General features: G+C 41.8%; 1 protein-coding gene across 2 annotated transcripts in view; it reads left to right on the forward strand.

Annotated features, from left to right (window-relative positions):
• The window catches only part of LOC130916220 (metabotropic glutamate receptor 8-like), an 86,574-nt gene that overhangs the window by 6,474 nt on the left and 67,469 nt on the right, over positions 1-12,631 (forward strand). For both annotated transcript variants that reach the window (XM_057836743.1, XM_057836744.1), the window contains exon 2: positions 6,460-7,139. In XM_057836743.1, the coding sequence (XP_057692726.1) occupies positions 6,633-7,139 (507 nt within the window). In that variant the 5' untranslated portion in view covers positions 6,460-6,632. The remainder of the gene's footprint in view (positions 1-6,459; positions 7,140-12,631) is intronic.

The following is a 12,631-nucleotide window of genomic DNA, read 5'->3' on the forward strand; positions in this document are numbered from 1 at the left end:
TGCAATTAAAAAAATAAAAATAAAAACAGAGACTGAGAGCTGTTGATGAAAATTACTGCCAGTATATCAGCTTTGGGTTCATCTACTGTAAACAGGCTCGTTTCACACTGACTACGTATAAATATTGAGAAACAATTTTATAAATAAATATCCTGTTCAGAAAGTAACTTTGGAACATTTTTGGTTTGTGGTGTGCTGCGAGATTTTTTCAATGTAAAAACGTGCCGTGACTCAGAAAAGGTTGAAAAACACTGCTCTAGCGTCCCCAACAGGAGGATGATGTTGGCAGGGTCATGGTTTCATCTGATTTACAATTCAACCCGTTGAGGGGAAATTATTCAGAACGAGGAAAACGCGACGAAGAGAGTCGCAAAATGTCATTGTTTCAGTCTCTCTACTCCAGTATTTTTACAGGATATTCTTTTTATTGAAGTTTTTTTCCCCAATTGCTAAATAAATGGTATGGTCATGACAAATGACAGTCTTGTGCTAACTGGAATATGAAATAGTAAAAATGCATTTATTCAGTATGACATGGCAAAATTACACCATAATGGTCAAAACTGTCGACAACACCTTTACTGTCGCACCTACCGAATGATATTTTATGCCACCGTAGTTAGTCCGGCTTTTGTCATTTCCCTGCCCCGGCTTCGGAGAATAAAAACAAACCAAGAGGCGTGACAGCTAGCCGACATGCTAACCCGAACCAGGTGACATCTCAAAGTCTTATTTTTGCTTTTCGAAGAGAAAAATCACACAAAACTAGCCCGGACCATGTCACATGATGGCGGGGTTGTCAATTGTCTTCGCCGATCAGCAACCCACTCGGCGGCGAGCAAGTTACAGCTCGTTCCCCTGCTGCGGACAGGAGAGTTCGCCGGGGAAACAGCTGGAGAGTACAGCCAGACAAACCGGCCGACGTCGCTGGAGCGCGCAGCTGCCACATGGTCAGCACGAATATGGCATAATATAATGCTTTACCAAACAGTGAAGACGTAAACGGTGAGAGAGCGGCTTGCAGTTGTTGTGCAGCTAACGTGGCAGGATGTGTCTGACGAGAACTTTTCTACATGTCCGTCCATGATTAAACATAAGTACAGTAGTCCTTTATTTAAAGAAAGTTTGTAGTGTTTACTTTGTAATCGAAGTATTTGCGGCCATTTTTAACACAGAGTTGCAAATTTTGATGGGGTTGAAAATTTGACAGAACACCGGGCACACGAAGAGGGCAATGAGCCGAGTATAGAGGGGGCTGTGCAAACAAGCCATCGGCCGAGTGGCATTCCCGGTGGATAATCAGTCACAAAATACAAGCCACCTCAGTATTAAAATGTGTGCCTTGATCCCAGTATTTATATAATACAAAATACAATGTTTACTCACTTCCTTGTAAGTCCAACGGTCCGACAGTAGTTGGGCTTGTTTTGGCCAATATCCGCCGGTGAATTGGAACCATCTGAAACCCAAAAAGGCTCACACGCCTCTCCCTGTGCGGCAACAACTTTCTGCAGCTGTTTGGCTGGCGTGATTCGAAAAATAAACGAATTAATCTGGAAAATCAGCTGAATCCGCAGTCCATCTGCATGCTATAAAGCAAAGCAACCCGGGTGACGTCACGTTCGCATTCGTCCTAAACCCGAGACTGAAGCCGGAAGTCACTCATTTTCATGGCGCAGGATTCAAAAATGGAATATATAAAACTATTGCTTCCAGACACATCCAAGCAGTCCATTTCATTCAGGAGCATAAAACATCGCGTGAAATATGAAATTAACACGCTTATTGGTGTCACACACACATTAAGATCAGCAAATTGAGGCTACGTTTCACACAGGCTCACCGAAACTGGACAATAGAAAATTGGAAAAACTGCCTGGTGTGATGACTCTCGATTACTGTTGCAACATTCGGATGGTGGGGTCAGAATTTAACATCAACATTTCCTCCCTTGTATCAACGGCTCAGGCTAGTGGTGGTGGTGTAATGTCGGGAATATTTTCTTTGCCCACCTTGGGCCTCTTAGTACCAATTGAGCATCATTGCAATGCCACTTCCTAAACGAGTATTGTCGCTGACCATGTCCATTAGGGGTGTGACAAAATATCGGAACAGTGATATATGACAGGGCTCAGAGAACAAACGGACCCAATAATGCAGTGCTCAGAGCAGATTTATTAACAATGGTTCTGAGAGGAAGAAGTATTGGCCCTTGGAGAAGCACGGAAGGCTGTTCGAGCAGGGGGGGGACGAGCAAGGTGAAGGCCCAGGCAGGATGCGTCTAGATCCGGTCCTGTAGCAGGGTTCAGGTCACAGAGAAAAGGCAGAGGAGAGGCTAGAGACGAGGAGCAGGCTAGAGGCAAAAATCCACGAGGTCAAAAAGTGTATCAAAAATCCGGCAAGACAAGGTAACTAGAAACGCTCGTAAGTTGCAGTGAAGGCTAACAAACTCGCAATGGAGCAGAGGACTGTGGGTGTTTATGAAGGGAGGCTGTGGTAATGACCAGGTGTGCAGGACAGGTGTGTGGAATGAGTGCTGATGACTGGTAGAGGTAAAAAAAAGGAAAAGGCATACAGGCCTGCTGTGGGGCTTTAACAATATATCGTGATACTTAGCATCCCAAAAGGTTATCGATATGCTCATGCGAATAATCTATATGTCGTTTTAAAAAAGGTGTCAATGTTTATTTTATTTATTTATTTTTTTAATAATAACAAAGAACCAACAAGTTGCTACCAAAATCTTCCACCATAATAGTGTGTCAGTTAACTCTACAGCTGCCATTGAAGGCGCTCGACGCCCAATCCATTAAGACAAGAGAGAGCAAGGTAACAAGAGGTTCCCAGCCCAAATGTCCATCCTATTATGACCACAGTTTACCTATCTTCTGATGGCTATGCCGGGATAATGCCTCATGGCACAAAGCTCTAATTATCTCAGTATGATTTCTTGAAGATGACAGTTCACTGTCAAGTGGTTGCCAAAGTCACCAGATCTAAATCCAATAGAACACCTTCGGGATGTGGTAGAACAGGAGATTCGCGTTATGAGCATGTGCAGTTGACAAAAGCAACCTACTGTACATAATTGAGTGGTTGGGGAGTGTAAGTCTGCTGTAAATTTTGATGAGACTTTCACCTTGAAATCTTTGGATTGCTGGCTTGTCATGCTGTTTCGAACAATAAAATACTCATGAAACTTTTCCTCTTTGTGCAGTTTTGGAAGGATTGTTGTATGTTTATTGTCTTTGGGTGTAATGTTATTTTATTGAAAATGAATGAAAGGTGATGTGCTATTGCTTATTGGTATACCCTGCTCAGCAGGTGTGTGTGTGTGTGTGTGTGTGGTGGTGGTGGTGGGGGAGGTTGCTCCTACTGCAATACAGTTTTGCTTTGAGATTTGTGCTTTATTCATAACTGAAAACACTAATATCTTAATAGATGAATCAGTGGGCCCTGAACCACAAATATTCGGGTTCTCCATTTTATTCGCGTCTACATGTGTCATTGCACCATTTGTGTTCCAATATCCATTGCTGAAAGACCGTGTAAAGTGACAAACAAATGTTTTGTAAATTTGAGACAATATAGTAAAAAGTATTGTAGACAGGTTTTCTATATTTGAATGAATTAAAAAAAACTCCACATACAGTATACTATCCATTTTTAACATTGAATTGAACTTAATGCCTTTATTGTGATCATACCCAATATACAATGAGGTTTGATGACAGCTGTGGTGGTGCAAAAATTCAAAGAAAGAAAATACAGGGAAAAATACAAGTGTGGGTGTAATACCACTTATCGTTGTCAGGGTCGCAGGGTGCTTGGAGCCTGTCAGCTAACCTCGGGCAAAAGGCGGACTACTCCTATTCTATTCGCACCCCCAATCACACAGCAAAGATTGGGTATTAATTCCACGACACCTGCGCCAATGTAAGGCGAGTGCTCCACTACGCCATCAGTGACTACAGTATAAACAATGAGGAACAGTAAATTCTTTCTTCCATCCGTGTGGGTGTGTCCACTGAGGCAGACCTTCAGCTGTCAATCAAGTACATGCCTGCTGTCATTGGCTCCTTGCCGTCCAGCTCTTTCTGAATATTGCTCAAGTACTATGGGAGGCAGTATGCGATGCAAGCAGCTTCTTAAATTCCGGTGGGCAGCAGCTGCCTCCATTGTAGTTCAGTGGGGTTTTGGCAATAATGATAATAATAATTAGAATGCATTTTATTTGAAGGCACCTTTCTGGCACTCAAGGTCACTGTACAATCATTTAAAAAAACAATTAAACAAATTAAAGACTTAAAAACAGTAAAAATAATTATAAAACATTAAAAACAATAAAATACAAATCTATGAAAATATTAGCAGAACAGTAAAGCACAAAGAAATCAGGGATTATTATGGATATGCGAGTCTGAACAGGTGAGTTTTGAGTTTCGATTGAAAAAGGGGGAGTGAGTCTGTGTTCCTGAGGTCGCGTGGTAGTGAATTCCAAAGCCGGGACGCAGAGCGGCTGAATGCTCTGCTCCCCATGGTGCAGAGGCGAGTTGGGGGGGGGGGGGCAGGTGTATCAAGGTGGACGACTTAAGGCCACGGGAGGGAGTTGAAGTATGGAGGAGGTCGGACAGGTAGGGGCTAGGTTGTGGATGGCCTTGAATGTAACTTTAAACTGGATGCGGAAGTGGACCGGGAGCCAATGGAGCTGGCGGAGAACTGGAGTGATGTGGAGGATGAATGGGGTACGATTTATAATGCGAGCGGCAGTTTATAGAGGGTCTTTTGAGGGAGGCCAAAGAGGTGGGATATTATAACATTCACTGTTAGCTCTGGAGTCTGGATAATATTTGTCTCCTTTTACACGAGGTATTCACAATGACCACCTCACAAGTACTCTGATGCTGCAGTGGTTGTAACTTGGACACATACTGTAGCCTCATGGCCCACTGCAAGCTGTAGTGGTGGAACTGGGCAACATTTTGAACGCGGAAGTGGCCATTACGGCATATGTCCACTGGTAGGCTGAAGGGGCTCAGTCCCTATAGTAGAGTGGAAGAAAGCCTATTCATGAGTCATGACAGGCCTGTGGTGACAGCATTTCACACACTTTAATCCCCGCCTACAAAAATCTGGCAGTCTGAAGAAGTGAAAGAGTTCATTGCTATATTTTAGCAATTTTGCACTATTTTTTTCTCAGTCTTTAGGCATTTTGGCACTTATTTTTTAAACATTTCTTGTGTTGAGATGAGAATCAAGAAATAAAAATAATGCACTAAGGCAGGCGTGTCCAAACTATTGCACATAGGGCCGCAGTGGGTGCCTGATTTCATTCCAACAAAACAACACCTTTTCACCAATCTTACATGTGCAACTAGTTGATTGCAGTCGGGTGTTGCTTGTTTTAGCAGAAACTTCATTGGTCAAACTGTCTGTGCTCGATTAGTATGTATGAACAAAAACCAGGACCCACAGTGGCCCTTGAGGACCGGTTTGGACGTCCCTGCAAGAAGGTCTTTACAACTAGAGTACAGTCAGAAAATGCTATTTGCTTGCCCATTTAATAGTAGCATTACTGGCACACTTTCCTAAGGCAAAGTACAGGACAGTACTTGTTTTGAATTTGAATCATATTTCATGTAATTGCCCAAAATCATATATTTTGAATCATATTACGTTTCAGATTTACAACTTAAAGCCTCTTTTTTGATTGTTTTCTCTCTGCCAAACTGCTACTTTTTGTGAAGTAAGTTGACTTCACTTTTACAATACAGTGCTCATATCTCAAAGTTTGACTCTCAATCTAAAATAAACCAAAAAAAATGTCCAAATCACAGCAGAAAAAAACCTTTCTAGATGTCAATATCATATTAGACGGAGATGTCGTTTTAGGGGGCTGAAACTGCAAAAATATGAAAGCTCCTTACAGGGCGGTGCTCCACCATGTGAACACTTGAAAACACAAAACTAAGTTTGGTGGCATGTTTCTCCTGGGTTGTAACGGGTAAGACTCTCCAGCCTAATCACACTGTGAAACCCACACAATTCAATAAAATCCAGTCCAAATTACAACCACCCTTCTAAGATAAGATTTTGAAAATAGCCCAATTGGGCAAAATCCACAATTTGGCCACACTGTTTGTCTCTCATACTCCAAAACAGGAGCAGAGGGGTTCAATCAAGTTTTGGTGGTGCTACCACCTACACACTGGGCATACTTTATCAGCAAATTAAAATGTTCATGCCTTTTTGTGTCTCTGTGTGTATACATATTTCCCCAAATAAAAAAGCAGAAACACCACTCTTGCATTTTTGCTTTTGATGTTTTTTTTTTGTTTTTTGTTGTTGTTTTTTTCCCTTAAATGACTAAACATCCCTCAAAAGTTGCACTGATGAAAATAAAATTAAATTACTGTAATTGCCCAAAATTTGCTGAGTTGTTTTTTTTGTGTGTTTCAGGAATGATGTGAAGCAGGTCCAACAAAATGTGTATTACCAGAAGATCAGGAGAACACGTGGGTCCGAATTTTTAGGCGTTAGACCCCCATCTCAGATCCTCGTGGGGGGGAGGGGGTGGCCCCCATGGTCCCTCTCGTTGGGTGCCCACCGATTTATACCTTGATCAAGCTAAAATGGCGCATAGCAGATGCTACTTCTTGCCTTTCCTGATGATGAAGAGCTGCCTCCTGCTGGGGTCCGCCGCCCCCTCTCCAAACTCGGACCTGCAGCAGGAGTATGCACACTCCATCCGCTTAGATGGCGACATCATCTTAGGTGGCCTATTCCCTGTACACGCTCGGGGCGAGCGAGGGCTACCGTGCGGCGAGCTGAAAAAGGAGAAGGGGATCCACCGTCTAGAGGCCATGTTGTTTGCCATCGACCTTGTCAACAAAGACCCTGAGCTGCTCCCCAATGTCACTCTGGGTGCGCGTGTCCTGGACACGTGCTCACGAGACACCCACGCCCTGGAGCAGTCACTCACCTTCGTACAGGCTCTCATTGAGAGGGACGTGGGCGATGTGCGCTGCACTAATGGACAGACCCCCATCTTCGCCAAACCCGACAAGGTGGTGGGTGTCATTGGGGCGGCGGCCAGCTCTGTCTCCATCATGGTGGCCAACATCCTGAGGCTCTTCAAGGTAGGAAGGGGATCTCACTCACACTGTAAAAAATGAAACTTCCTATTTCTCTTGCCAAATAAAGATTTTAAGTAGACATAGACCAAATTCTTCAGTTCTTTTAAGTGACTTTTTATTCAGAGCATTCCTAAGTCATTTTGTATATTGTCAACTTGATTAACTGAGTTGAATGAACCTTCATGATAAAGCATGTGGGCCCTAGTGTTTAGACTAGCCATGTGCCGGTATGAGATATTGACAGTATGATAACCTTAAGCAAAAATACCACGGTTTCACAGTATTGCAATTATAGCTCTAAAATGTGTTATTTTTTAGATATTTTAAGTAAAAAAAAAAACAAAAACAAAAAAAAAAACACTTTTTTTCCATTGAACAGGATTTTTTTTTCACAACATACTGCTAATTGGAACATCAACATGAATATAATGTTAAAGAAATAAAATAACAAAAAATAAATAACTGAAATATTTTAAATAAAATTGAATTAAATACAACTTATGGACTAAAGCCACAGCTGAAGTTGCTCAACACATACCACACTATTAATATTAATTAGTTGAATATTAATAGAGACTGAGAGTAACAGACACCGCATGTTTAGGACTCGTATCATTATTTACACATTATACACACACATCCACCCTCAGTCAACACAGAAAGTCGCTAGTGCTAGAGAGAAAAAAAACCACAGACTGCATGAAAATGTTATATTGAACAGATGTTTACAATGGCGGAAGACTTTACAAAGGTTGGCTAATGGTAGAGACGAACTTAGTTAGCCGTCTTGGCATGCCAACTAGCCACGTTACCTGCCTCGTTAACAAGCTTACATTATGGTATTTGTTTTGCCATCACTAGACCCACAAAACAGGCTGGAGTGAAGTCTCGTAGCTGGTGGGAAACCTTTATGACAGCGTTTACTTACCTTAAATTTTTTGTAAAGTGACGGATGATGGTCACGTAAATGTAAAATCATTTTGGAGGTGTTGCTTCACCTGGCAACCACCCTCCGCAAGCATGTCGGCTGTCTTTCCTCCCATTCTAGTGACTTAGTCGTTTTTTTGAGGGGGGGAAAAAGCTCAAGTGTAGTGTCACCGAACGACACTGGGCAAAGCAACAACCGGAGGGGGAGGGGTGAACGCTGCCGCTTCAAGCCAAAATAATAGCAAAACATAAAAAACTAATACCGTACTATGGTATTACGCAAGCTTTTGCGGTTTTGAAACCGTGACGTTTTCATACCACGATAAACCTTAAAGACGGTAACCGGCACATGCCTAGTTTAGACTGACTTCAATAGTTAGCATTATCGGCTAACAATTTGCTGTGAAACTTTGCAGTGTTGTAAGACAGCAGATTATATGGAGCATCTTTCAACATTCTGGTAAGATTTTAAAGATTTAAGAGTCTGTTGCGCTTTTGTATCAGTTTGTCCCACTTTCATAGGAGTGAAAAAGCTTTTAAGTGAGTGAAAAAACTCCCCCACGTTAGTTTTCGCTGCTATCACACTGAACATAGCATAAGCAAACAGTATCTAAATTGCAGCTGGAATGTCAAGAAACATTCCTGATGAAAAATAAGCGGGTTCCATACTTACTCTAAGTAGATTAAAACTTAATCTTCCAAACTAAAATCTGATAAATGATCATGTAGACTCTCGCTTTTCACTTTATCTTGTCAAGCTAATCCTCGCACTGTTAAATCCCGAGGTTAGGTCGGCATACCGCATGTTGGAGATTTGCAGGGTATCCTAAGTGCCTACATTTGATACAGACACTTTATGTAGTAAATCCATGCTCACACACCCATACACATCACACACAGGCATGTTAATTGTCTGTAGATGTGAGTGTGATTGTGAAATGTTGTTTGTCAATTTGGGGTGTGTCATTACCTGGCACCCAGTACAGGGTGTACGGAATCAACAAGCACTGTAATGGGGATAAGCGGCACGGCTAATGAATGAATATTCAATAGGCTTTACAGTAGGCCTACTGTATATGCAGTAGAGGATGTATATACTCTGTAGTGACATTAGTCATACAGAATTGGCAGGAGTATTTAGCAGGCTGGGTGTAGAAGATGACTAGATTGTGTTTTATGCCAAGCTTTTTCAAAATGTGTGTGTTCCCCTCCATAAAGTTGGTGTTGTTAGGAGTGTTGCTAGCACCTAGCGCCTCGGGTGAAAATGAGTCGCAATGTTCAGGCATCTTTACAGCGTGAGAAGATCTGCAACCTAAGATACACTCTGTCAACCTCTCTCGGTATTGTGAACAATCAAAAATAATATCAATTTTCAATGGATTTTTAAATGCAATTGGACAATTTTTTCCCCACACAACTTCAAATATTCCTATTTTTTCCCCAAAGATTTGTTAGACTTGCAAATTGTATGACTCAAGATGTTCCTCCTCCTGCCACTTTATATAGTATACAGTTGTGTTCAAAATTATTCATCCCCCACAGTGGATAAGTGTTTTTGTATGTTCGACATTCATTTTCCTTGTTTATAATCTCAGCAAATAATGACATGTCAAATAGACAAATACATCTGAAATAACAAAAATATTTTTGGGAATATTCCAATTAATGGCCTCTCTGTAATTACCTCATTGACAAAATTATTCAAACCCCCAAGTCCATCACTCTTAAGAACAAGGGTTTCCATCAGGTGTTGTCAAACAGTTGATGAAAACATCTGGAGATGTGAATGGAACCCTAATGAGCAGCAATTAAGCAGATTTTACAGGAATGTGACACATGGCTCTTCGTGGCAGTTAATGACATCTTTACAACATGGTGAAGTCCAATGAATGTTCAAAAAAGTTCAGAGAGTTGGTTAGTTCACTTCACAAGCAAGGATATGGATATAAAAAGATAGCAAAAGGACTAAAGACACAATTGGGAGAATAGTCCGCAAGTTTAAAGCTAAAGATACAGTGGAAACGCACCTGGTCCTGGTAGAAAGAGGTTACTGTCTGCAACTGCTGTGTGTTACCTAAAGCGAAAGGTGGAGAAAAATCCCCGGGTGACTACTGAGGAACTACGACAGGACCTATCACAGGAAGGTATTCAGGTTTCATCGTAGACAATACGACGCACTCTGCGAAATGATGGCTTCCATGCAAGAACTCCCAGGCGCACCCCCCTGCTGACTCCAAAGCACAAGAAGTATGCCAAAAACCATGTGGACAAACCACAAAGGTTTTTGGATACTGTTCTCTGGCGTGATGAGACCATACTGGAACTTTTTAGGCCAATGGATCAACGGTACAGGTGGAGGAGAAAGAATGATGCCTATCACGGAAGCACGGTGGGGGGTCAGTCATGCTTTAAAGTTGTTTTGCCTCTTCAGGTACAGGGAATCTTCAGTGTATGCAAGGTATTGTGAATCCAGTTCAATACCAGTAGATCTTGGATGCAAATGTCATGCAGTCATTGACAAAGCTGAGGCTTGGGTGAGGTCGGACCTTCCAAAAGGACAATAATCCTAAGCATACCTCAATATCTACCACATATTGGTTGCAAAAGAAGTGCTGGAAGATTCTGGAGAGGCCATCGCAATCACCAGACTTAAATCCAATTGAAAATCTCTGGTGGTACTTGAAGAAGGCAGTTGCAGTATGCAAGCCATAAAATGTTAATTAACTGGAGGCCTTTGCATATGAGGAATAGGCAAAGATATCTGTGGATCACTGCAAGAAACTTTTGTCAAGCAGTGCTTCACGTCTAAAGGATGTTATTGTTGCAAAGGTTGCTGTACTAAGTACTAAAGTTGTACATACCTAAGGGGTTGAATAATTTTGTCAATTAAGTAATCACACAAAGGCGAAAAATTGGAATATTCCCCAAAATATTTTTATTTCAGTTGTATTTGTGTATTTGACATGTCATTATTTAATGTGATTATAAACAAGATGAAAAATAAATGTCAAACTTGCAATAACACATACAGTGGGGCAAATAAGTATTAAGTCAACCACTAATTGTGCAAGTTCTCCCACTTGAAAATATTAGAGAGGCCGTGGGAAAAAAGAACAGAAAATCACATTGTTTGATTTCTAAAGAATTTATTTACAAATCATGGTGGAAAATAAGTATTTGGTCAATACCAAAAGTTTATCTCAATACTTTGTTATGTACCCTTTGTTGGCAATAACGGAGGCCAGACGTTTTCTGTAACTCTTCACAAGCTTTTCACACACTGTTGCCTGTATTTTGGCCCATTCTTCCATGCAGATCTCCTCTCGAGCAGTGATGTTTGGGGCTGTCATTGGGCAACATGGACTTTCAACTCCCTCCACTGATTTTCTATGGGGTTGAGATCTGAAGACAGGCTAGGCCACTCCAGGACCTTGAAATGATTCTTACGAAGCCACTCCTTTGTTGCCCTGGCTGTGTGTTTGGGATCATTGTCATGCTGAAAGACCCAGCCACGTCTCATCTTCAATGCCCTTGCTGATGGAAGGAGATTTTCACTTAAAATCTCTCGATACTTGGCCCCATTCATTCTTTCCTTTACACAGATCAGTCGTCCTGGTCCCTTTGCAGAAAAACAGCCCCAAAGCATGATGTTTCCACCCCTATGCTTCACAGTGGGTATGGTGTTCTTCGGATGCAATTCAGTATTCTTTCTCCTCCAAACACGAGAACCTGTGTTTCTACCAAAAGTTCTATTTTGGTTTCATCTGACCATAACGCATTATCCCAGTCCTCTTCTGGTACATCCAAATGCTCACTAGCGAACCGCAGAAGGGCCTGGACGTGTACTTTCTTCAGCAGGGGGACACGTCTGGCAGTGCAGGATTTGAGTCCCTGGCGGCGCATTGTGTTACTGATAGTAGGCTTTGTTACTGTGGTCCCAGCTCTCTGTAGGTCATTCACTAGCTCCCCCCGTTTGCTTCTGGGATTTTTGCTCACTGTTCTTGTTATAAATTTGACGCCACGGGGTGAGATCTTGCATGGAGCCCCAGATCAAGGGAGATTATCAGTGGTGTTGTATGTCTTCCATTTTCTAATAATTGCTCCCACAGTTGATTTCTTTACACCAAGCGTTTTACCTATTGCAGATTCAGTCTTCCCAGCCTGGTGCAGGTCTACAATTTTGTCTCTGGTGTCCTTCGACAGCTCTTTGTTCTTAGCCATAGTGGAGTTTGGAGTGTGACTGACTGAAGTTGTGGACAGGTGTCTTTTATACCGATAATGAGTTAAAACAGGTGCCATTAATACAGGTAACGAGTGGAGCCTTGTTAGACCTCGTTAGAAGTTAGACCTCTATGACAGCCAGAAATCTTGCATGTTTGTAGGTGACCAAATACTTATTTTCCACTCTAATTTGGAAATAAATTCTTTAAAAATCAAGCAATGTGATTTTCAGTTTTTTTTTCCACATGCTGTCTCTCATGGTTGAGGTTTACCCATGTTGACAATTGCAGGCCTTTCTACTCTTTTCAAGTAGGACAACTTGCACAATTGGTGGTTGACTAAACACT

Source organism: Corythoichthys intestinalis, chromosome 5, assembly GCF_030265065.1.
Source record: "Corythoichthys intestinalis isolate RoL2023-P3 chromosome 5, ASM3026506v1, whole genome shotgun sequence".
NCBI lineage: Eukaryota > Metazoa > Chordata > Actinopteri > Syngnathiformes > Syngnathidae > Corythoichthys > Corythoichthys intestinalis.